The sequence below is a fragment of the Silurus aristotelis genome (assembly GCF_946808225.1).
Source record: "Silurus aristotelis genome assembly, chromosome: 8".
Taxonomy (NCBI): domain Eukaryota; kingdom Metazoa; phylum Chordata; class Actinopteri; order Siluriformes; family Siluridae; genus Silurus; species Silurus aristotelis.
In genome coordinates this window covers 8,142,649-8,168,209 of record NC_139581.1, presented here as the reverse complement: position 1 = coordinate 8,168,209, position 25,561 = coordinate 8,142,649, and the positions used below count along the sequence as shown (strand labels likewise).

General features: G+C 37.8%; 1 protein-coding gene across 1 annotated transcript in view; it reads right to left on the bottom strand.

Moving 5' to 3' along the window:
* Nucleotides 1–215: 215 nt before the first annotated feature.
* The window catches only part of clstn2b (calsyntenin 2b), a 286,166-nt gene continuing 260,820 nt past the window's right edge, over nt 216–25,561 (bottom strand). The window contains exons 10-17 of the mRNA XM_083547861.1: nt 24,097–24,263; nt 22,180–22,328; nt 14,988–15,193; nt 10,635–10,805; nt 10,401–10,543; nt 8,200–8,314; nt 6,569–6,744; nt 216–5,957 (exon numbers count right to left, since the gene is read on the bottom strand). Coding sequence (XP_083403987.1) covers nt 5,757–5,957; nt 6,569–6,744; nt 8,200–8,314; nt 10,401–10,543; nt 10,635–10,805; nt 14,988–15,193; nt 22,180–22,328; nt 24,097–24,263 — 1,328 coding nt within the window. The 3' untranslated portion in view covers nt 216–5,756. The remainder of the gene's footprint in view (nt 5,958–6,568; nt 6,745–8,199; nt 8,315–10,400; nt 10,544–10,634; nt 10,806–14,987; nt 15,194–22,179; nt 22,329–24,096; nt 24,264–25,561) is intronic.

Here is a 25,561-nt window from a genome sequence, read left to right as displayed (position 1 = left end):
TTATTGGCAGCACTTGGTAAAAATTTGGTTAATATGTAAACCTTCTGCAATTAGTGTGATGAATTTCACAACTTTTTATCAGAGAGATCTTGAAATAGACCATAGAACCAAAAGATCAGAAGAAGAAGAAAAGGTAAAATTGCAATAGAGTATCTATGTACCTTTGGTGCTTGGCCCCCTGATAAAAATAATAATAATAATGATAGACACAAATATTTTTTTTCCCCAAAACAAATCTTTATTTATGGACAGAAAAATTGTGGCACTGACCACCAAAAAAGAGAGTGAATCTCAACTGGATAAACATTAAAAAACAGAATAAAAATATTCTTTCAGCTCTATTGACTTCTTTATCTCTTTTCCTGGATGTCAAACACACACAAATGTAACCTGTTACAGTCAATGGACTATTTCACAAACACAGCTAAGCATCCACATGCTCTTACACGGCGTGATGTGTCATTTTCTCATCTTCTGCTGCTCTCTCTCTCACACACACAGATATCCCGACTAAAGTGTGTGTGTGTGTGTGTGTGTGTGTGTGTGTGATTGTAAGTCTGTAAAAAATTGTGAGACACATCAAAAGGGTTTATGCAGAGGAATCCAAGATGCACATGTATACATACAAAGACAGAATCTGTTTACAAAGGACATTTTAGCCATCGTTTTGGGAAAAGCGTGTCTCGGAAAAACCACATACAGTGAACACAGTAACAGCACGGAGAAATGAAGACCACCTCGATGGAGTTCTCTCAAACACCAGATTGCATTTTAGTCATATGTCAGTACAAACACTACAAAGAAATGAATGCATTACTGTACACAGATTTTTTTGTTTATTTCCTTTTTATTGGTGGAGGGCGAGACTTGATGCCTGCAGTTTCTTTGGGGTGGGGCGGGGGGGGGGGGGGGGGGGGAGATTACCACAGAGGACAAAACTGCTTCCAGTATGTGACAGACAGGTACTTGTGCAGTTAGTTCAGAAAGGTGGTCTAATATGGCAAAGGTGACAAAGGGACTTTTACGAAACATGCTGTTTATCCAGTGACTACATTTTTATTCGCCAGGGTCTGAAGTTAGAAAACGTGTTCAACTCTGAACCCAGACTTTCAGGTCCACTATGTGCTACCTCAAAACAATGTCAACATAATCTCTATTTGCTTGATCTGTAGCATAAGTGAGGGATAAGATACCACTATAATCTATGCCACTATAGGAAAGTCATCAAAGAAGTAATGTTTATGTTACAAAGTTGATTTTCCAATTACAGAGTCTCTCAGAGTTTTACTTTATACTACAGCAATACTCTAGCAATGTTTTTCAAATGTATTGTGTTATTAGGGTAATTATCACAGACAAGAAAACTTCACTGTACCGATAAAAAGAATGCAAAGCTCTGTCATCTTCAGTAAGCTCTTGATCCTGGCCAGGGATGAATCACACTGATCTTAGATCTTAAATTACAAATACCTTTGACTGAAGACTGCAAAACGACCCAAAAACTCTTCCATTTAATTCTTGCCCATGCTAATCTCTCATATGCTAGAGATTCAGCAAAGATTACATTACAAAGTTTGCTTTACTGATATGTCGTGTTACCCCGCATAACACTACACTACAGGACCTTGCATGGTGCTACTAAGCCCAACGAGTGTCAATGAAAACCTGTGCACATGTAAAATAGGCTACTGTTTAGTTCCCAATTAGCAGGATAGCCAAACAGAGATTAGTTGTTCCAGGCCTCATTAAAAAAAAAAGAAAAGGTAACAATCACACTTTGATCCAAAAGCGAAATTGGCATATGCAATCATGACCAGGTTTTAGTTCACAAGAAATATTCCACAGCTTTCACCATGACAGCACTAGCTTCAGCCGCAGACAGGATGGAAAAAAAGGGGTTCAGGAACTTTGCAAAGTGGTTCCACTTTTCCACTTATCACAAAAAAGAGTCAAAATACAGCCAGGAGTCTCTAATAGAAGGTTTGTATGTGCATATGTGTGTGTAAGTGGTTATTTTGTGATTGGATTGTGTGTTTGTATGTAAACGAGATTTCCTTCATGTAAAGATCCACTAAGAACAATTTCCCATTTTTGGATGCATAACGATTATGCATGTGCTGTCATTAAAAATGAGCTCAAGTAGATCCGAATCGCACTGATTTGTTAGGGTCTACACTTTGCTGGAAACATCTTACTCTCAATTTTAAGGACCACACAATCCTCAAGTTGGACATTCTCAATCTCTTTGATGATGATGTATAAACTGTATAACATCTCAAACATAAAACTACCTGCATTTACATTTAAGGAAGATGCTGCTATTTTATTTATAAACTTGAGCAGTTGAGGGTTGAGGGTTTTCCCAAAGGCCCAGCAGTGGCATTTTGGGGGTTCTGGTATTTGAACTCACGAACTTCCAATCTGAAGTTCACTGAGATACAATTCCTTCATTAACTTCAATAAAATGTTCCACAATACTCATGCTTGAAAACTCAGAATGTTCCTCATGTCACGTATGTTAATTGCTGAGTATAAAAAAATAAATAAAAAAAGATGTACACATACTTGGTCTGGAAAAAAGAAAAAAAACATTCCTGGTTGAAATATATTAATATGGAGCTTGTGATTTAACACATCAGCATAAACAAAAACATTTTGTAAAGTAATAACTACTGTAATTAGATTTAGCAATGCAGCCATGAAGCCAATTAATTAACTTCCTCACTAATATCCCATTTAAATTCTTACATTAATGACAAATCATGACCGTGATTACACTATGATTTATTGTGTCGTCCTGAATGAACAATAGATATCTGATTTATTAACTGGGTGATTCAGAGCAGAAAAAGCGCATAGTGGTTATAAAATCCAGGGTGACCAAATGCACTCCTGTGATTTAAGCTTTCAGAGTGTGTGGCAACGTTTGCATCAGAAATTTGAGACGTGTCTATCAATTTTGCCCACAGTTATTGCGTCTCCTTTTAAGGCTGATCATAATTTATTAGCCATCGCAATAAATTGAATTTTTCAAAATCATTTCAGATTATCCTTTGCGTGTTTTATAGCATACACGTGGCTTGTAATAGTAGTAGTAATAGTATCTTCAGCCATGGAAATGTTCCTCCACCGGTGCAGAGTGCAGATTATATAAATTAATTAAGTAGGTCTTGAAGGATTTGCCAAGTACACTTCCAGAAGTCACAACTGGGTTAGATACAAAAGAGCAAAATAGGGCATCGTTGAACAGACTACCCATCACTTATTTATAACACCATGTTGGCACACCATTGGTGGATTTAGAGCTAATTTCGTGAATCCTAGTCGCATGTGAGTCTCATGAAGGATCTTACAGGTTTCACTTAAACAGTGCTACATCTTCCACTCAGTGGCAAGCCAAGTGGATTGCCATCCATTGGATTCGAGGACATTCCAGATGCCAAAATACCATTTCACATAAATCCAGTCATGTTTAAAATGTCCTTCTTCAAATGTTCAAATTCATGTTCAAATGTCTTCACAAAGTCTAGAACATGGAAATTACTTTGATTTTTATTTTTGTTATACAGCTCAGTACTTGTTTACATGGAGTAATCTTTTAACTATCGGTTGATTAATCGGTTATTGCCAACTATCAACCTAACTATCGGTAAAACCGGCATATCGGTCGACCTCTATTCGAAAGCTCATCTAAATTTTTAATAAAATTCCTCAAAATATAAACCTTAATTGTGATAATCATAAGGATATACAGACGCTCCCCACCTTACGAACGAGTTACGCTCCGAACGTACCATCAATTTGTTTGTAAGTTGTTCGTTATTGACTACACATATATCCTAATAATGTAAGCTATAAATGCTAAAAATAAACAATAAAATATAGTAAAACAAATCAAAATAATCGAAATACTGTATAAAATAATTTGTATTAAGTTCTAAAAAAATGATAAAAATTAAATAAATTCACTCGCCCGAGTCCATTGCGCATCATGTCGACTCCTCACGGTTGACGACTAGCTCGCAGCCGCTCTCCTCTGTTTTGAATTTTCAGGTTTGTTCGGATCCGTGAAAGTGAATGTTCGTAAAAAAAAGTGGGGAGCGTCTGTATAGAGACTGGTGAAGTGTGGTATCTCATATATTTATGTAGAGAACATGGTGCAGAGAAATGTATACTGGCCTGAGAAAAAGCTCTGAGAACTACAGAGAGCAATTTTTATTTACTGAATTTGGTGTCCTAACAGAACACATCAAGAAGATTTTACCCTAGTTGCCAAATAATGGAAAAACAACACAAATGCCAAATTCCAAGTCAATAGTGGGAAACGAGTTCTCATTTTGTTAATGTGCAACATCTACATCGGTCTCTGTCTCATCACTTTGCCTGATTTCTCTTCACTGTAAGATCAGTGAGGCAATAAGCACTGAATAATTCAGTCACTTCTGTTCTGCTGACAAAATTTCGCTTACATGAATGTATTTTTATTAGGTCACTTGACTATTTTGTACAGTTTGTCTTGGTGCTCTACATTGTTCTGATGATGATGTGATGTTGCAGAAGCATAAAGGACTATTTGAGAGCTGGTTTTAGATTCGGTTGGTTGATTAGGCTTATGTCAATTGCACTATTTCTGTTAAGGCAATATTAGAAAAAAATATTTGCGGATTATGTGAACGACAGAAATAATTGAAACCATTTTCATCATCTTGAGGTGTGTTACAGAATGCATCATGGCATCCGACTTCTTTTCCCAAACTTTCATTTCTGATCTATTCCTTGGTACATTAAGAAGTAATAACATTAATTCCAGCCGTACAGTTGTTTTGTAGTTCCCAACGCATAACTGATTTGGTTGAAATTTCATCAATACCACAATCATGATTTAAATGAACTTAATAAAGATTTCATTGATTGAGACTCCATAGAGGTACGTAAAGCTAATAAAGCTCAGAGATCATTCCATACTTCTTGCTGTGACTGGATAAAAATGTCAGAATTAAACAAAATGATCTCATCACTATCTGACTTAAATGACTGATGTATACATGTGTCTAAAACTAAACTATAACCAACAGTATGTGCACACCTGATCAATTATATCCATATGTGCTTGCTGAACAAGAATTTTCCAGAATTAGTCCTCCTCTACTTGTATAATAATCTCCACTTATCTGAGAATAATTTCCACTAGATTTCGGAGCATGGCCAATCCAGCCACAAGTGCATTAGCAAGCTCTGCATTCCTATTCATTTAAAAGGAGTTCAGTAGGGTTGAGGTCAGGTCTCTGTGCTGGACACTCAAATATTTCTATTTCAATCTTCTCAAACCATGTCTTGATAAAGCTTTATGTTTCTCACAGGGGTAAAGTTGTGTTGGAACAGGTTTGGACCTCTTAGTTCCAATTATGTTAAACCTTAAATCCACAGCATATTCCATACAATTGTGTGCTTGGGATAAGACCCAAATAAGGAATGATGATCAGGTGTCCATATACTTTCTGGGCATATAGTGTGTATTATAATGTAATTTTCAAACGTTCTGAAATAATGTTTGGTGTCACCTTCACCATTTTATACATCATCAATCATCTGCCAATCTGAAGTCTGCTCATGTAACTGTCTTACAGCCTTGGAAAATTCTTCTCAGTGGATCTCTTATATTCCTGTTTTTTCATGAAGGCATCCTTCAAATATACAGGAGTGTGTCTGTTTGTGTGTCTGTGTGCGTGCGTGCGCGTGTGTGTGGGAAGGTGTTCTCAGCAGTGCAATGACGCCTTTGGCCAGTGTAGCTTGCTCAGCATTTCTGCCTGTGGTTGCATGCTGGGAATTGGAGCTTCCTCTTCTTCATCATCATCACTGCCTGATTCACTGCAAGTGATGTCATCTTCGTCATCCTCCTCCTCGTCCTCCACTTCTTCTTCAGTTAATTCTTCTGCTGGCTGCAGCTCCTCGAAGCTCTTCACCACACACACACACACACACACACACACACACACACACACACACACACACACACACACACACACACACACACACACACACACACACACACACACACACACACACACAAACACCATTATATATAGTATATTCAGTTGTTTTCCCCCCTAATGCTCTACTTCTGCATGGAGTTTCTGCACTAGTGACTCACTCTCTGCTGTAGAAGGTGATCCCTCATGAATACCCTAAAGATTTGCAATTTACAATTCCTAAGGATGAGCCCAGCTGGATACTGTATTTTGGTACTTAAGAACAATGGCTGTAATCATAAAAATGGTCCTGTTCTCAATCCCAGGACTCTTATTTGCAGTGTTTTTTTTTTACACTAAAAGTCCTTTCAGGACACTTAGTACTGTTTGTTTACTGTTTTACACCAGATGATTTTTCATTCCACTATCAGCCATCCAGAAGTGAACAAGGTTTTCTTTTCCTCATGCAATCTCAGGACATTTTTCCTCACAATGGCTACCTCTTTGTTACTCATTGGTTGAGCTAAATCTACATCCATTTTTTTGTGATTATATCTTTTATATTCTAGAGTTTACTACTTTTCTAATCCCCTGCTTACCTCCAACGGGTTCACCGTAATGGTAAGGGCTGAGAGATCCAAGTCCTTCTCTTCCTTTAATTCTGTGTGTGTATCTGGGACCTTCTGGACGTGTTTGAGGTAAAGCTGGTAGATGACCGAGACTATTACCACCATCAGAACAGCAACACACACCACGATCACTACACTGGGCACATCTGGAGATAGAACCATTATCACAGGTGAGAGAAATTTATAGAGAAGCTTTGAAAGGAAAAATAATGGCAGATCTTGAACTAAAGTGATATAAAGTGAACTAAAAATGATTAAACAGGACTCCATTTTTATAATGTCACCTCATGATTTACTGTGCTTTTTTGACTTACTGGCAGCACTGCTGTAAATCCCACCTTGTAAGCATGACAGAGAGAGATTTAAACACCAAATATCATTGATGACCTTTTTTCTTTCTTTCAGGGACTTTTTCTGTCATGCAGGTTGTGTGAAATAAAGCCCACAAATGCCTCTTGTGAAACCGGGTCATGTCAGAGTAATGCAGACATATTGATTCCTTCTGCTGCCCCAGAGAAGACTTTAATGTCATCTGTGACTAAGAAAATGACACAACAGGGAGAGCCGGTATGGCATCACCCAGACCGTGAATTATTTTGTTGCTCGTCAGGGACAAAATCTCATTTTGTTCTTTTGCGTCCTTCTGCAGCCGTTTCTCACGAATGACGTCATCCTTTGTACTGCATTAATGTAGCTCATGTAGGTTTTCATCCTTTTTTAATTCTTCATGACCTGTAAAGGCTTTGCTGCTCCTGCTTTGCCTCAGTGAGCTAACACGGCTTTTGAAAGCACTGCCGCTTTTCCTTGATGCTGTTTCACTCTGTTTATGCAGCCACCGCTTTTTTTATTTTAATTTTTTTAAAGGCTAAATAATCCCTTCACACTCAGACAGAAGCGTACTAAACTATACCATTCCTTTTTCCAAGTTGCAAGGTTGGTTCATTTAAGTGTACATTCAATACTTTTACCTTCAAAGTTGCACATAGTATACATTTAAAACATTAATCTTAAAAGCATGAGAGTAGTTTTAAGGTCAAATTCTGTACCATAATTCAGTTTGTCATGTTCATTGCATCCTTATTCACCATGGACTTGCTACACACGTACATTACATTACAGTATGCTACCCCATATTGATCACCATTTTTTAAGACTCCTGGGTATTCTAGGCCATGTCCTGACAATATTTTCAAGCTACGATGAGACACATCTACATCATAAGTCAGGGACTACCGGTACAAGTAATATTTGAATTTAGATGTCTGTAAATGTATGACAATTATTCCTTAAACTAATTCTATGTGAATGCGGCCTGATTTTTCTTTTGTTTTTCACTCACCCTTTTAGTTCCAACCTGCAATTTGTTTCCATTTAGTGTTTGATGACCCAAATAGAAGAAATAACTAATGACTCCACTCGAAATTTGGCATGGTCTTCTTAACCATTATATAGTCCGGAAATTACGGTAAATACACCCATTCCTTAATTTTTCTTTAAAATACATTTCATGGAATATGAACCTTGTGGTCAAAAGGACAAATGCTAGCAGAAAATCTAGCACCAGCTATTGATTCAATGTTCACACACATACTGTCACTTACCAGAGCTCTGGGTGTTGAAGGCTGTGATTGGATGATGACTAAGTTGCATGGTTTTGGGTTTAGCCATTATATGACTGACGTGCTTGACAGGCTGATCTCTGTGAAGTATATTAATCTGAGACAAAGAAAAAAGAAATGCATTCTGGTGAGAAATCTTAAAAAAAAAACATTTGCTCGGTTTTTCACTGCTTATTTTTGTTTCTTATTGTATATTTCATATAAGGATGCTATTCAATTAAGTCAATGTACTCTTAGATAACTGGCATCTGTCATCATTGAATGGAGTGGTGGAAAAATGTGTGTATTTATCTTCTAGGCTTGATTATGTGTCGAACAGTAACTGCAGCAAATCCAGCACTAAACTGTCAACGTTTCAAATGGCCTTATATAATAAAATAAATGAACTGTTTATATATATATATATATATATATATATATATATATATATATATATATATATATATATATATATATATATATATATATATATATATATATATCCTGTTTTTAAACCTATTTTTACTTTTCAAGTGCCATCTGTGCTGATGATAGCTCTTCGCTTTGCCATCTGTTTAATTTTTTTCACTCGTGTGTAAGTAAGGCATAAAAAATCCATTCAAATCTTACAATCACAATTCTATACATGGTAAAGTTTACTTCACTTAGTTTGGGCTATATATGCTATCTATAGTAAAATCAATCATTTAAGTATCAATCAAGTAGTTACCTTGATTTACATAAAACACACACACACATATATATATATATATATATATATATATATATATATATATATATATATATATATATATATATATATATATATTAATAAGGACATGTATGAAGGCAGTGTGACAGCAGCAAGAACGACAGACTGGTTCAAGGTGGAGGTTGGACTGCATCAAGGATCGACTCTGAGCCCTTTCCTGTTTGCAGTGGTGATGGACATGCTGACGGACGAGGTCGGACAGGAGAATCCATGGACTATGATGTTTGTGGATGATATTGTGATTTTTGGTGAGAGTAGGGAACAGGTTGAGAAGAACCTGAAGAGGTACGTGCTGCAGAGAAGGGAAATGAAAGTCAGGAGGAGTAAGACAGAGTAAATGTGTGAATGAGAGGGAGGGCAGTGGAGTGGTGCGGTTGTAGGGAGAAGAGGTGGAGAAGGTGGAGGAGTTCAGGTACCTGGGGTCAACAGTGCAATGTAATGGAGAGTGTGTTTGAGAAGTGAAGAAAAGAGTGCAGGCAGGGTGGAGTGGGTGGAGAAGAGTGATAGCAGGAGTGATTTGTGATAGAAGGGTTTCTGCAAGAGTGAAAGGGAAAGTTTATAGGACTGTGGTGAGACCTGCGATGTTGTATGGTTTAGAGACAGTGGCATTGAGTAAAAGACAGGAGGTGGAGCTGGAGGTAGCAGAGCTAAAGATGCTTAGATTTTCATGAAGAGTGATGATGATGGACAGGATTAGAAACAAGTTTATAAGAGGGACACCGCACGTAGAACGGTTTGGAGACAAGGTGAGGAAGGTGTGATTGAGATGGTTTGGACATGTGCAGAGAAGGGACATGGGGTATATCGGTAGAAGAATCCTGAGGATGGAGCCACCAGGGAGGAGGACAAGAGGAAGACCAAGGAGGAGATTTATGGATGTGGTGATGGAAGACATGCAGTAGGGTAATGTGTAAAATGTTGCAGATAGAGGACAAATGCTTGTTAGTGTTTAAATTACACATCAGTCTCTTGTCTAAGAATATTGTCTCAGAGACTTATTTGGTTGTGGTTTTGGTGTTTGCTAAACTGGTCTGGTCTGCATTTGGAAACACTAGTTGTTAAGGACAGCCAGATCTGACAGTAAAAGCTATGGTAAAATAAGCACTCTTTACAACTGTGGTGAGCAGAAACGCATCCCAGAGGAAGGGGATGGGTTACAATGCCACATCGGGTTCACCTCCCATCAGCCAAAAAACAGGAATCTAGAGCTAAAATAGGCACAGACTCACAGAGCCTGGTCAGTTTAGGAATAGAAAAATTACCTTTTTTTTTTTTTTTTTTTTCCAATTTTTGATTGTCTAATTTCAATTTACTGACCAAAAAAGTATACATTGTAACTAATTGTACTGAAGGGACAATTTGTTAATGTTTCATTCTCTGTCAGTAAGTGGATGGATTCCACATTTCCATTTGCACACTGCATCTAACTGACCTGCTGTGTAAATGGGTTGCTGGTGTATCGCCCGTTGAGTTCAGAGCAGGTCACTCTAAATGTTCTTGCTGATGCATCGCTCTGCAGGTTTTGGTACCGCACCTGTCTGATGACCTGCGCATAGTGAACCATGGAATCCACACCTGCACCACATGCACAAGACAAGAGCTATAATTGTTTGCATGTACGACAAGAGTTGTATGTTGCACTCGCGTGATTAGATGCTCTTATTACCATAAATGGACATGCCGGATGTCGAGTTTGTGTAGTCCAAGTGTTTGCCCAGGAGTGCACTGTGTGGCAGCTGGAGGGTCTCTAACCCCTCCCTTAACTCCTCTCCTAACACCAAGATGTCACAGTAGTCGAGATTATGGACGATTTCTTCTAACATGCCTGACCTGTGCACTACACACGCACACACACACACACAGAAAAAGCGTGAGCTTGATTTTAAATGACTAATTGAAGCCTGACTCTCGAGGGACTCTGCTTGTTTTTTTCTCTTTCTCAGTCATCAATCAACTGCAGCAGACGGCCTCCTGGGTGTAAAAATGTTAAGTCTTCATGGGAATTAAATAGAGTAGACAAACATGCTAGATTAGAAAATGATCGAGAGACAAGTGGAGACCTACAGTACAGGAAGTAAAAGCCAGAAGAACTCTGCACTGGAAGGGCTGCTCATAAATGAGTGATATGGTCTATTTAGAGCTAAGAGGGGACTGTCCTCCTTGCTCTCATATCGTTTTCTCACTTATTTATGGGTTTGTTGTCGTTTTCTGCTGCTGTTATCCCTGAGCAGAACCACACATGAGACAGGGGATAAATGAATAATGTAACACAGTGCCGCTGAACGCGAGAGTAAAAGCTGTGGCACTCTGGAACCCTCTGACTTCGAATGAAATATGTTATTTAATATGGAAATTCACTTTAATTAACGAACCACACATTATTTAACAGTGTTACATACTGTAGCTCTACAGCTTATTAATGAAATATTTCTCCATACCCAAATATAATCAATCAACCAGGACATTTTTGGAGTTCAACCTTTGCAATAGCACTCCAATGAAGCAAAACCCCCCCCAAAAAAAACAACTAATGCACCTAACAAATCATTTTAATTTGCTCATACCTTATATTTTATGAGTCACTTTAACCATTTATCTACAATATTCCTTTATCTACATCTATTATCTACATTCGCACATTTCCAAACATAATCACTTATTTATTTGTAGAGTTTTCTAAATGTATAACCACTTAAATGAATATTATACGTTTGGTCAACACCATTGACTGTAAAAGAGTACTGACTACTGGTATGCATGTAGTTTACAAAAAAACCTAAACGGATTAGGCGAACCTGTGTGTCCATTTCACTCTTACATATAGCCAACAAAATGATCAATGCTTATTGTTCACCAGTAGTGGGCAGTAATGAAGTAAATGTAATTCATTATTGTACTTAAGTTGCTTTTATGCATATTTGTACTTTATTGATGTATTTCCATTTGGAAAGACTTTTACTTCACTATATTTCAAAGTTAAATATTGTACTTTTTACTCAAATACATTTTGCAAAACCAGTCGTCCCTTTTTATTTATGAGCAGATAAAAACTTAACTGGTCAATCACGCAGCAAGCCACCGATCAGGGTCGAGCGCGTGCTCTGTTTTAAACTTGGTTGGTAGTATCTGCTTATCACCAACGTACAGTTCAGAGTCAGTTCAACAGCAAGCAGAACATTTTGAGAGTAATAAATGATTGAAGAAACTCCTGACTCGAACTTGCCACAACACCCGTGGCCTCATTTCTTTTAAATAGTTAAAAAGAAGGTTTTGGCCTAATGATTAAATTTTAATTTTAATAGATATCATTGTTTGACGAATTAATATCATCATTCTATTAATAGATTGGTGTAACATTCGAGTCTTTTTATATAAACTGAGTTGATTAAGCAAAGAGTCTTGTGACAAAAATGATAACATGAACATTATAGCCATAATAAATCATAGTAGTTTGGATACTTTATGTACATTTGAATGCAAATACTTTGGTACGTTTACTCAAGTGACATTTTAAAGGGAGCACTTTTACCTTTACTGAAGTAATATTTTACCTTCTGTAGCATATCTTTACTTTAACTCAAGAAAATGGCTTGCATAATTCGTCCACCACTGTAGTTCACTGTGTTGGAAAAGCTGCATAGCAAGGAATTATTTTCTAGCTTTATGTTTGAAGGAAGACAGAAATTGTATGATGGTAAATGTGTGTATTTTCCACATCGTGTTGGTGTAGAAAAATATAGGGAAACCCAAATTTTGTGAAAACAGAATTTTACAACAGCAATTTGACACAAATCCCAATTCCCAGTGATAGATAAGCACTTTCCACACCAGGAGTTGCACAGACTAGTTGATGAATACATTTAGCAGGCAACAATGTGGAAATTTCTAGTTGCAGCAATGGAAATACAGTCAGATAGACATGAAAAAAAGTGTTCTCTGTTTGAAGCCAATTCTCTGATCAACTGCACAAGACTATGCAGGAAATATTATTTTTGATCTGTGCTAAAATGGTCCATTAACACTTTAATATTGCTTTGAATGGAGTGAAAAGGTTCACGCAGCTCCTACCTACACTGAAATTTATCCTGCAGTTTTCTTCAAAGCATATTAAAGCTAAATAATATTTAAATATACTCTTCACACTATGGAAGAATGAATTCAGACACGACCAGCACTTTCAGAGACATCTCAATCTCACTAAGCTAGTTTAATCATGATGCTAGTTGTGTGTGTCTGTTTTTTGAAGTACCGTCTGGCATTCTTTATAAAAAAACAGTGGTCCTTAAACAGTTCTTGGTTTAAATATGAAAAAGATAAGTAGTTTAGAACTACTGGTCAACTAATAAAACGAAGTCTGGAAAGATCTGCTGCTGTGAGTCATGGTAACTACTGGGTTAGACTGACTTGATTTTAGAGGTTTCCCTCCCTCATGGCATAACCCTGTGATGCAACAAAAATATTGTGTGTGTGAGAGAAAGAGAAACAAATACGTCAGGTCAGGTGGCATTCTTTAAATAAAAATCAGTCTCCCATTTAAAGCTCATATAACACATCTTTTACATTACAGATGCAGATCAAGGATATTCACTTATGGCTTTAAATAAAATGTCAACCTTTAGACGTTTTGTGGGGAAACTCTACATTTTGACACCAGTGTATACTGCTACTTGTTATCACTCAAAAATGTATTACAGGTGACCTTCTTTTCCCCCAACCCCTCAACATTCCTTCACTATTAAAATGACAAATGAGCCAATCCACTTGTGAAGCTCAAATGACATTTGTGTTTTGAACTCTTCAATACCGACTGACACACTGGATGTCTCAACCCTTTCCCTTGCCTTAGGTTAGTCTTTGTCTATTTAGATTTGAGTGCTTTAAAGATGCACTGATGTGGTGCCCTTGCATTTAGATGAGGTAAAGGATAAAATATTTTGTTGATTAATGAATCATAAAATCAAGAGAAGTACAGTATGCACATCCTGTATTTAGCATCTTTAAAAACATATTTTATTTAGCATTACTAGTATTCTAGTATTTTTTAACCATACCGAGTCACAAATGAGATGGAAGGAAAAAAAATGTACTAAAACCAAAAACTCCATGGGTCTATATTAAATGTTGAAGCGAACACGATACAAATACATGTATAAGTAATTATAATTAAAACTTGATTAAAAGACTGGTTGTTTGCTCCCCTGCACACTTCACTGCTACCTATTTATTATTTGTTGCCATGGTTTCTTGTTTACAAAATGAATTTAGGTGCTACGTGTATGGCTGCAGGAGTTTCTACAAACTGGAGTCGCATTCCCTGTGTGTTAAGGCAGTACTTGTCAATAAAATGGATTTTGATTCAATCTTGAGCCCTTGAGCAAGAACCTTGACCCTTAACTGCACATCTCTGTGCTAAGACTGGATTTTGACCTACTTGCTTACTTACTTACTTTCGTACGTACTTAGTTATTTGCTTGCTTACTTATGTAACTTACTTATGAAACTTCTTATTTACTTACAATGACCCTAAAAGCTATAAATGAATCTCAAGGCAGTCTGAGTTTCATTTCAATGCATTTTATACCTGTTAAATGAAAACTAATCATTATTGAAGATTAATGTGGTGTTTAACACTTGCTAGTGAAGGTAAAATGTGTGCTTTTTTTTCTAGATTAGCCATACCGGGGACCAGGAAAAAAAAAGAAATGGCAACTGAAGAAGACTAAATGAAAATATTTGGTTTGAACATGTATTCAAACCAGAACTACTATATAAAACATTTATAGAGCCCAGTATGTATTGGCAACTGCATTATTTGCTGAAATGTGCAAAAAAACAACAACATGATTTTGCTGAGCTTGACTAAGGGTCTGTGAACAAGCGGGGACTGTATTTCTTGCTCAGTTCTATTTATTGTTGTGTTTCCTGTAAATAATATATGCTGAACTGGATACTTTATGTGTGTACACAAACATAGGATATGCTAAAGAATGAATGCTTAGATATGTTTAAGTTTAAGTACCTGTGTTGTGTGCAGTTTGGTCACTCTTCATGACGGTGCTGCTGATATGCAAATCCCTGAACAATGACAGGCCAAGGGCAAGGTCAGGGGCAGGGATGCTGAGATGCTCCGCCCCTGTAATTGTGATTCTCGGTTCACTTGGTTGCATTACCATGACGACTGCATCGATGTCAGGAACAGAGATGCACACGTCCTCTCCGAAACACCTAGACACAAATACACACGTTGTTCCCAATGGAACATTTTAAACGCACACAGACACACAGACACTAAGACACACACCCACAAACCCACTGCAATTACTTGCTAGTAGTAAACACACACAGCTAGACACCCCGGGAAAGTTATGGGTCCAATCAAAATCAGTAAGGCATGTAAAACAGGTTGCACAAACTGACACATGCACATACAAGCGAAGCAAACTGTTGCGACAGTGATTTGTTTAGGGAGTTAATGTGGTGGAAATGGAAAAAGACACATCTGTCACATGAACGCACTGTGCCAGCATTTTTCTGCACTCAGAACACAACATAATCTCTCTCCCCATCTCAGCTTCCTTCTCAGAATTAATTAGTGCTCTGCTCACAGTAATTACACTTATTAAGCATTACTCTAAACCACATTTAATTATGTTTACAAGCCTTAATTAACACCTCTGTTTATTTGTTTTTTTCTTTCCAGATATGCAACCCTCGCGAATACGACTTATGAAGTGTGTAATTATGGAGCAGGAAAGGGCACCACTGTCACAATCATCTTTTATTGCTTGTACTGCAAAAGAACCTTCTGGCCAAACTTTACACAATTCCCCTCTAATAACACAACATGCAAAGGTATAACTGTAAAATAATTAAACACTTAAGTCTTGCATAATGTTCTGGCATCAAATTCATGTGAGTTATAGCAAGAAAACCTTTTTAGGAATTTATTTTTTACTGACTAGGAAGGATTCTTTGATTTTCGACATTCAATTTCCATACCAAATGCTTCCAACTTCTGTTCATCATACATGGTTGATAATCCAGTGCCAGCACCACCTTCTGATTTACTGAAAACTCATTTCCACTCAGTCTTTCCAGCTGTTATATTTGTTCATTTTTGTTCAGCATCCTTGATATTCTGCTGCTTAAATGATTTACAATCACATGTAATGAGCAGTCCATCTGCTCATCTTCAAACAATACTAGCATCTGCTTCTTTATCCTAATGCTAATCTTGTTGAGTGTGTAACTAGTGTGTACGTTCTGGTGATGCACGCTTGTGTGTTTGGTCTGAGCAATTTTCTTGTCCTTTTTTCTTTAGCTGAATAAATGTTCACATCTTCTAGGAATGTATCTGCATCTGAATATGTATTTAGATCTGAAGTGGGCGTGGCCTACCGATGAATAAATGATTTCTTTCAATGCATCATTCAAGTTAAGTGTGGTCAAAGCTCTCTAAGCTTAAAAACTTCCCCTTTGAATTACACAATGTAAAACTTTCTGGCAAACACCAATGCTTTTTAGAGAAAAGCTTTTTTTTAAATATTTAAGTGTAATTCTTATTAATTATTAATTAATGACAATTATTAATATTATTTTGAAATATAATAAAATAATAATAGGGGTCAACAGTGCAAAGTAATGGAGAGTGTGTTAGGGTAGTGAAGAAAAGAGTGCAGGCAGGGTGGAGTGGGTGGAGAAGAGTGACAGGAGTGATTTGTGATAGTAGGGTATCTGCAAGAATGAAAGGGAAAGTTTATAGGACTGCGGTGAGACCTGCGATGTTGTATGGATTAGAGACAGTGGCATTGAGTAAAAGACAGGAGATGGAGCTGGAGGTAGCAGAGCTGAAGATGTTAAGGTTTTCGTTGGGAGTGATGAGGATGGACAAGATTAGAAATAAGTTTATTAGAGGGACAGCGCATGTAGGATGTTTTGGTGAGGGGGGCGAGATTGAGATGATTTGGACATGTGCAAAGGAGGGACATGAGTTATATTGGTAGAAGAATGCTGAGGATGGAGCCACCAGGTAGGAGGAAAAGAGGAAGGCCAAGGAGGAGGTTCATGGATGTGGTGAGGGAAGACATGCAGGTAGTTGGTGTGAAAGAGGCAGATGTAGAGGACAGGGTGGTATGGAGACGGATGATCCGCTGTGGCGACCACTAATGGGAGCAGCCGAAAGAAGAAGAAGAAGAAGATTTTGAAATATAATAAAAATAACTTTAATAATAATAATAATAATCATGATTATTATTATATTAATGATCATTATTATTATATTAATGATCATTATTATTATATTAATGATTATTATTATTATTATTATTATTATTATTATTGCAGAAAAATGACGAGATTTTGTGGAAAAAAAAATGTTTTGCCACGATCTTCTGGAGGTATACCCCTTAACCATGTTATAACCCATTGACCATATAACCTATTGATAATGTGTATACAAAAAAAAAACAGCAAAACTAGAAACACTCCATTCAAATCTACCCAGAAGATATAAAAGTAGACGGAGGCAGCAATAAGCATGGATATGTTCGATAATATTTATATTTATCTTTAAAAGATATTTTTTAACAAACATTATTTTTTATACAATTGTGTGGGTATTTCTTAAGTAATACTACAGTATTTTATTACACACTATTTAATCACTTGTGAAAGAACTCATCAAAGCATCTTAGTATAAAATAAATCTGTGTAAGTATTCCTGTATATACAGGCTTAATTGAAACATATTTCTAATACTTAGTCCACTCTGTAAAGATGCTGACGATCTGAGATTTCTGTGGCACAAAACCAGTTCTAGTGACTGAAACATCCAGATTACCCGATGGCACAGTAGGTAAAATTGCTGCCTCACAGTTCCAGGGTCACTGGATTAATCCAGAGCTCAGGTTACTGTCTATGTGGGGTTTCACATGTTCTTCATCTGCCAGTGTCAGTTTCTTCCTGGCGGCTTCCAAACCATTGTGTGAATTTGTGTGTATGGTGCCCTGGGATAGACTTACACTTACAAAGTGTATTCTTATCCCACTCCAGATCAATGTTACAGATCAACTAATTAAACAGGCGTGTACCAGGGTTAAACTTTACTTGGCCTTAAACATATAACAATAAAAAAAAAAAAAAAAAAAGAAGAAAATACTAAAAAAAAATCTACCAATCCAATCAAAAATGTCAAGTGAAAATGCCAGAGCCTCATAAGGAAGTGAGTGGTTTCTATTAATTACATACATCAAGCTACCACCTCCAATATACATAATATTATTACTGATGTCATGTTAGTTATATTTTAGTCACATTTCTATGTGGCATATCATGAAACAAAAAACACAACAAAGGACACCCAGAACTGTTGAGCAGATGGAGTTCTGTATAAGACACATAATGGGACATTTTTTCTGGCAAAAATATATATATATGGACAAAAGACCTGATGATACACAGTGGTAATCATGGCCCTGTCCCAACTTTTTGAGAAATGTTGCAGACATCAAGTTCAAAATTACCTTGATTTTTTTTTTACAATTATTATGATTTTTTAATAGAATATGGATTTCAGGTCCCCTGGTGGTCTAGTGGTTAAGATGCAGCGCTCCCACCGCTGCGACCCGGGTTCGATTCCCGGTCAGGGAACCATCCCCAGCCACTCTTAGTGCCGGTCCCAAGCCCGGATAAATTGGGGAGGGTTGCGTTAGGAAGGGCATCCAGCGTAAAACATGTGCCAAATCAAACGTGCGGAGGATCCGCTGTGGCGACCCCTAACGGGAGAAGCCGAAAAGAAAGTTTTAATAGAATATGGATTTATGAGATTTGCAAATCACTGCATTTTCTTTTCATTGACATTTTGTACAAAATATTTGGTTTGCATTTGGTAAAGCAATATTCCTTTTTTATTTTATTTTTTTTTACAATTACTCCAATGTTTCAGTGTCATCCTGAATGTCTGATCCTAATGAACAATATGTCCTAACTACATTACTAAAACTGAATCTAAAGTACAAGCATTAAGATCTCTCTGATAAACAGAAAGTAAACAGAAAACAAAGTGAATTTCAAATGGAAGCTAAACCATTACAAACCACTTAATAATTATAGTGCTGGTATGAACACTAGTAAGAACAAGGCTGGATAAAAGGCTCACCATTCATCAATAATTCATTATAGTTCTGATGTACTGCATAATCAGCTTCTACTGCCCAACATAATTAAATCTCACACTCTCAAAATCTTAAACTGCTCACGTTCTAAAACAGCACATTCTCACAAATTCAGGTATGAAAGTATGGAAAGGTTGAACGTTATTAAGCACATTGTGGGTTTTTTCCTTTGGTGGTATAGTCTGACTACTGCAGACAATTGGCCTTGTTTTTGAGTGGGACAAGGCTCCATGGCTAGAATTCAGTAATACAGATATAAAGTAAAATAATCACTGAATCTGGTTTAGGCCAAAATCACTTTGGGTTTAAATACTAATATACATTTGGATATTTGGATCACTTAACATTATTCTGAGATCATGAGTTAGAATCCTGATGATCGCACAGCCATCCATGGCAAATACCTTTTATAGAAAATATTAGCTTCTGGGTAATACTCTTTGGGTTAGAGGAATGGTATACCCGCTCCACTGTCAATCACAATGACAATGACCAATTAAGAGTGTATGCCAATGTGAAAAGGAAAATGTGACATCATGAGCAGCAGTTTGAAAAGATGCCTTATAGGAAATACGTTAATCTTTGCTTTTCCCAACTGGTAGCCAGCATATGATATAAGATATGATATGACATCTGTCTAATAGTGGCAAATAACTATGCTGAGAAGAACATAGATAAGTTTGTTCTTTATAATTGTAAGTTTGTCCCTACTGTGTAAGCTAGTGGCGAATGTGAGAAGGGAAGACTACCTGAGATGGCATGAGGAAGAAACCTTGAGAGAAACCAGACTAAAAAGGGAACCCATCCTCAGCTGGGTGGCACCAAATGCCCATTCATTACAGTTTATTATTGTGAAGGTGTGCAGTGATGGGAGAATTGAATTCAACCTGTGGTCCTGAGCCATTGTAGTAGACTTTTGATATTAATTACAGTCTAGATCCATCCTCAAAGTTCTTGTGTTGCTTAGTAATTGCATTGATCTTTAGGCTGTTGAGGTGGAACCATCCCCAGCTGCATAGAGAGGTCTCCAATTGAAGATAACTACAAAATACTGAATATTTTCAGCTTCTGACTTCCACGTAAAGCCTCAATGCTACCTCCAAACATCCAGGCATGGTCACACAAAGCCGTTCTTATTACTGCATATAGACTTACCCTCATCATACCAACATTTTTATATTTGTGACTCAAAAACAGATCTTCACTGGAATGACCATGAAATTCGATATTTTATACACACCAGTGAAACCTTGCTGACGAGGGTTACTGTAATTTCATTCACGATGGATAATTTTAAAGAAGAAAGACATGAAGTGCTGTCTGCAAAAAGTAGAAATTGTGCACTGAGTGGATGTGAATGGAGGAAAATGATATGTAATCTAGCGTTATTCGGCCTCATTTTATGCTTTTCCCTGCTCTAATACACCTGATTAAAGTCATCATGTTATTATCGATCCCATACTCCTTTGAACACAGTGTAAGACCAGGAAAAGCAAAAATCTGCACTTCGCTATTTTTTTTTTTGCCTGATTTTTCATGTCGACCAATGACGAAACCTTGTGCAATTCCCTACATTGTACACATTGTAAACTTTCGGTTTTGTACACACTAAATTTGTGATTGCTTCAAGATTTAGTAAAATGGGCCTTAAATAATGTAAGGTATGTAGTAACAGGGAAATTCATCTACCACTTCCAGCTGCACAGCTGCATGACCCGAGGGCGAGCCTGTCTCCTTTATCACACAAATGTAGCGTAAAAGAACAGCATATATTTTCTTATTCAACAACCCGTCATGCTTTATCACTAGCTCCTGCTGCCTATGTGTAGAATGCTCTGTGTGTGTGTGTGTGTGTGTGTGTGTGTGTGTGTGTGTGTGTGTGTGTGTGCATTTGCGTGTGTGCTCATCCTCAATGCTAATTTCCCAGTGTTTTCTGCTGAAGGGACTCCACCCACAGCTTCATGGCACACCCCACAAGAGATGTGCTGTCCTCCCCCAAGCCTCATGAATATTCATTTTCTGTCATGCATATTCACATGGTCCCTTGGGGTACAGAAGTCCGACAGTGGTAATAGTCTCACGTCAAAACCCACACCCACACCCACACCCACACACACACACCCACACACCCACACACACACACAAAGTAAGTAAGCAGATAAAACCGCTTTGGGATAGAACAAGAATCAAAGCAGAGAAGAAAAAGACAAGGAAAAAAAAGGGAAAAAAATGCAGCAACAGAGCCGAAAACAGACCCCAAAATATCACAGCTGAAATATTTTATCCTCTGAATAGCAGAGCTGTGATGAAATAAGCCAGTTTAGTAACCCACTAAAGGCTTATCATTCCACAGTCATAATGAAAAAGAGAAAGAGTTTATTCTGATTACAGGACTGGGGAGAGATGCATGATGGGGTTCAGATAATGAATACATTCATGCTATTTTTCAATGTTACAGAATCAATGTCCAATCATTTGAAGTAAGGAATAAATATCATGATGTATTTTGTTGATGTTATTTAAAATGTTATTTTATCCATTTTAGTTTCTTGGTAAAATTAAGAAGCTGTGTTTTTTTTTTTTTAACTGTCATCAACTTCATTTTCAGACAATACAGGAGAGTCTGGTGATCTATATAATGTGATGTAAGAAAAAACTAACTTGTTGACCCTTCCAAATAAATGTATGGAAATATAGAGTTAAAATGTGTTAAAATTATTAAAAGTTAATAAGACAAAAAAGAAAAATGCAGCAGCTTTGAATATATAAATAATCATTTTATCATTATATAATATGTATGATTTTACCATTACATCCCATGATTTGAAACTTTTTAATGAGACTGTGGCATTCTAAACACCTTGACAATAATATCTGAGGCAGTGTGGGCATGTTTATAAACTCAAACCAACACTGAATTTGGATGCTTCTATTACACTGATGCTGTGAAGGTGGGAGGTAGTGTGGGCCTAAGGATGAGTCCTGGGTATTAAAATAACTGAGGACATGAAATGGGTGGTGATAGCGTATCGATCGTACTGTACTGTGGTGGAGATGTGGATGCGGCGCGCGCCGGCGGTGGGGAACTGGCGCGAGTTGATGTAGGAGACTTTCCTCAGCGCTGCGTTGACTTGCTCCAGATCTTCTCCCTCTATCACCAGCACCGACTGCGCCGGGTTAAAATGGAACTGACAGAAACATGGGGAGAAAACACCCAGCGTTTAGAGAGACAGCGTGATTTCTTCCTAGTAAGTTTATGAAAGTGTCAATTACAGAGGGAAGTCGGTGTGTTTATGTAGGTATCTATTACATTGTGAGGCTTTAAAAGACTACTTGAAAGTGTTTATAAAGGAGTGTGAAAAAGTGTGTGTGTGTGTCTGTATGTGTGTGAGGCAAGAGTGAACAAAGGAATGAACAGGAAAACCGCTTAACACAGACAAACAGACCAGAAAGAGGGAGAAACATGGAACCATGGAATGAAAACAGAGATTTGGGCCTAGATCTGTAATCTTTCTTATTGCGCTTTCTCTCGCGCTCTCTCTCTCTCTCTCTCTCTCTCTCTCTCTCTCTCTCTCTCTCTTTCTCTCTCTCTCTCTCTTTCTCTCTCTCCCTCCCTCTCTCCCTTTCCTTTGTCTTCCTCAAGCTCTGATATTCTGTAGGTTTTCTAAAATCTTTTCTTAAGCCGAAGAATATTAAAGACTAAAGAACAAAAGAACTGCAGCCACAGAGAGAAAATGAAAAATGGTGCCTGCAGTACATTTACATTTATTCATCCGGCAGATGCGTTCATCCAAATCTTACATTTGAGACACGTAGCTGAGCAGTTCAGGAGTTAAGTGTCTGACTCAAAGGTGCAAACAGGAGCTCCCTGGCAATTCTGGGATTTAAAATAGGCAACCACTTGATTATCAGTGTGAGATTTGCTTCTGAATCTGATTCTGTGTTTATTATTCTTAAGTGATCGATGCGATCGATGACATGCAACGTGCAGTTAAGGAGAGATTTCAGTGTTTTTCTGAAGATTGGAACAAACTCCTCATTGTAAACTCTGTCCACTCAGCAGCCATCTTGGCAACATTCCCAGGCAGTATTTCCAGCAATACAAGACCAGGCTCCAATCTGCTTAATCGAGGCGAGACCTATAACCTGAAACAGACTGGCAATCTGTTCTTTTAAAAACATCTCAAACCACCAATGAAGTCTGCCTTTTTAGGATTCATTAGCTACACAACAAACTATTTTTATACCAAAGCAATTGGGATTAAGAGATTACAGAAAGATGCGCTATAATTCTTAGATGTTGTTACTTAGGTTTAACGTATGCTAGATAGCCTTTAACAGTTCTTAGCTAGGCTCTCTAACTAAAGTTAAAAAGGCAAAATATGCAGCTTGTTAGGTTCCTGAGAATCAGCAAATCCCTCGTTTCTGTTCTGCAGACCCTCCCATATGAGAAACTTCACCTTTAACTTCACCTCTAAATGCTATAAAGCAGCAACACTACAAACTCATTAAAAAATGGTACATAAATGTCTTCTAAAAGAATTCTCACCTTATCTATGACTATGTTTTACGTATACACCAGTGTGTAAAGCACTTACCTTACAATTCCTATTAAATGTTACACGAACATATTTGAATGAGAGCATTCATTTAAAAACCTGTGATTTGATTTTTATTTTAAATAAAATGTTTCTGACTAACTGGAAGTTCAACAGCACTGTGGATTAAACATGGTGTAAAATATTATAGACTGGTGAAGAAAAAAAAACATCTGTGCTGCAGAGATTTTTAGAATTTTAGTCACATACCAGTCGCCTAATTTACCTCCTTTCCCCTCCATCTGTCGCCCCATTTTTTTTTCTGCAAACGTGTTATATTATATATTTGTCCTTACTGAATAATTCTGTGTGTGTGTGTGTGTGTGTGTGTGTGTGTGTGTGTGTGTGTGTGTGCTACCTTTAATCCCTTGTCCATGCTCTCCAGAGATGTGATGTCCAGTCCCTCTTTGCAAGCCTGCAGGCAGGAAATCACCTTCTGACTCTCGATCTTTCCAGGCCTCACCGTCAGACCTGACAGACTTCCACGGAAATACTGCGTGAACCTGGCTTTAGAAACCTCACCTCCTAAACACACACACACACACACACACACACACACACACACACACACACACACACACACACACACACACGGAACATCAACAGTCTTCTTCTTCTTCTTTTGGCTGCTCCCATTATGGGTCGGCACAGTGGACTATCCGTCTCCATACCCTCCTGTCCTCTACATCTGCCTCTTTCAAACCAACAACCTGCATGTCTTTCCTTACCCTATCCATAAACCTCCTTCTTGGTCTTCCTCTTTTCCTCCTTCCTGGTGGCTCCATCCTCATCTCGCCTTCCTCAACATGTCTTCAAAACGTCCTGCATGGGCTGTCCCTCTAATAAACTCAATTCTAATCCTGTCCATCGTCGTCACTCCTAACAAAAACCTCAAGCCTCCTCTCTCGGCACCCTTTTATACGCTTTATCTAAATCCATAAACACACAATGCAACTCCTTCTGACCTTCGTTATACTTCTCCATCAACATTCTCAAAACAAATAAGGCATCTGTGGTGCTCTTCCTCAGCATGAAACCATACTGTTGCACACAGATGGTCACCTCTTCTCTCAGCCTGGCTTCCACTACTCTTTTCCATAACTTCATGGTGTGACTGATCAACTTAATTCCCCTGTAGTTACTGCAGGTCTGCACATCTCCCTTATTCTTAAAGATCGGTACCAGTACACTGCTTCTCCATTCTTGACGCATCCTCTCACCTTCCAAAATCTTGTTAAACAATCTAGTTAAAAACTCACCTGCATCTCTCCTAAACATCTCCATGCTTCTACTGGTATGTCATCTGGTCAAACCGACTTTGCACTCTTCATCCTCTAAATCGCTGCTCACTTCTTCCTTACTAATCCCATCCACTTCCTGCTTCACCATCTCCACACCATCCAACCTTTTCTCTTTCTCATTTTCCTCGTTCATCAGCTGCTCAAAATATTTCCTCTATCTTTAACACACTCTCTTTACTAGTCAACACATTTCCATCTTCATCCTTTATTGCTATAACCTGAAGCACATCCTCCTCAGCTCGGTCCCTCTGCCTGGCCAATTGGTACAAATCCTTTTCTCCTTCCTTAGTGTCCATCTTCTCATTCAGCTCCTCATATGCATTTTCCTTGGTTTTCACCACATCCCTCTTCACCTGCTGCCGTCTCCTTGTACTACACTTTTCTCATCACTCTGTCGATTCCAATTATGTTTTGCCAACTTCTTTTTCCTTATGCTTTTCTGCACTTCCACCACCACGTCTCTTTGTCTTCCTTTCTATTTCCAGATGTTATACCAAGTAACTTTCTAGCTGTCTCACTTAT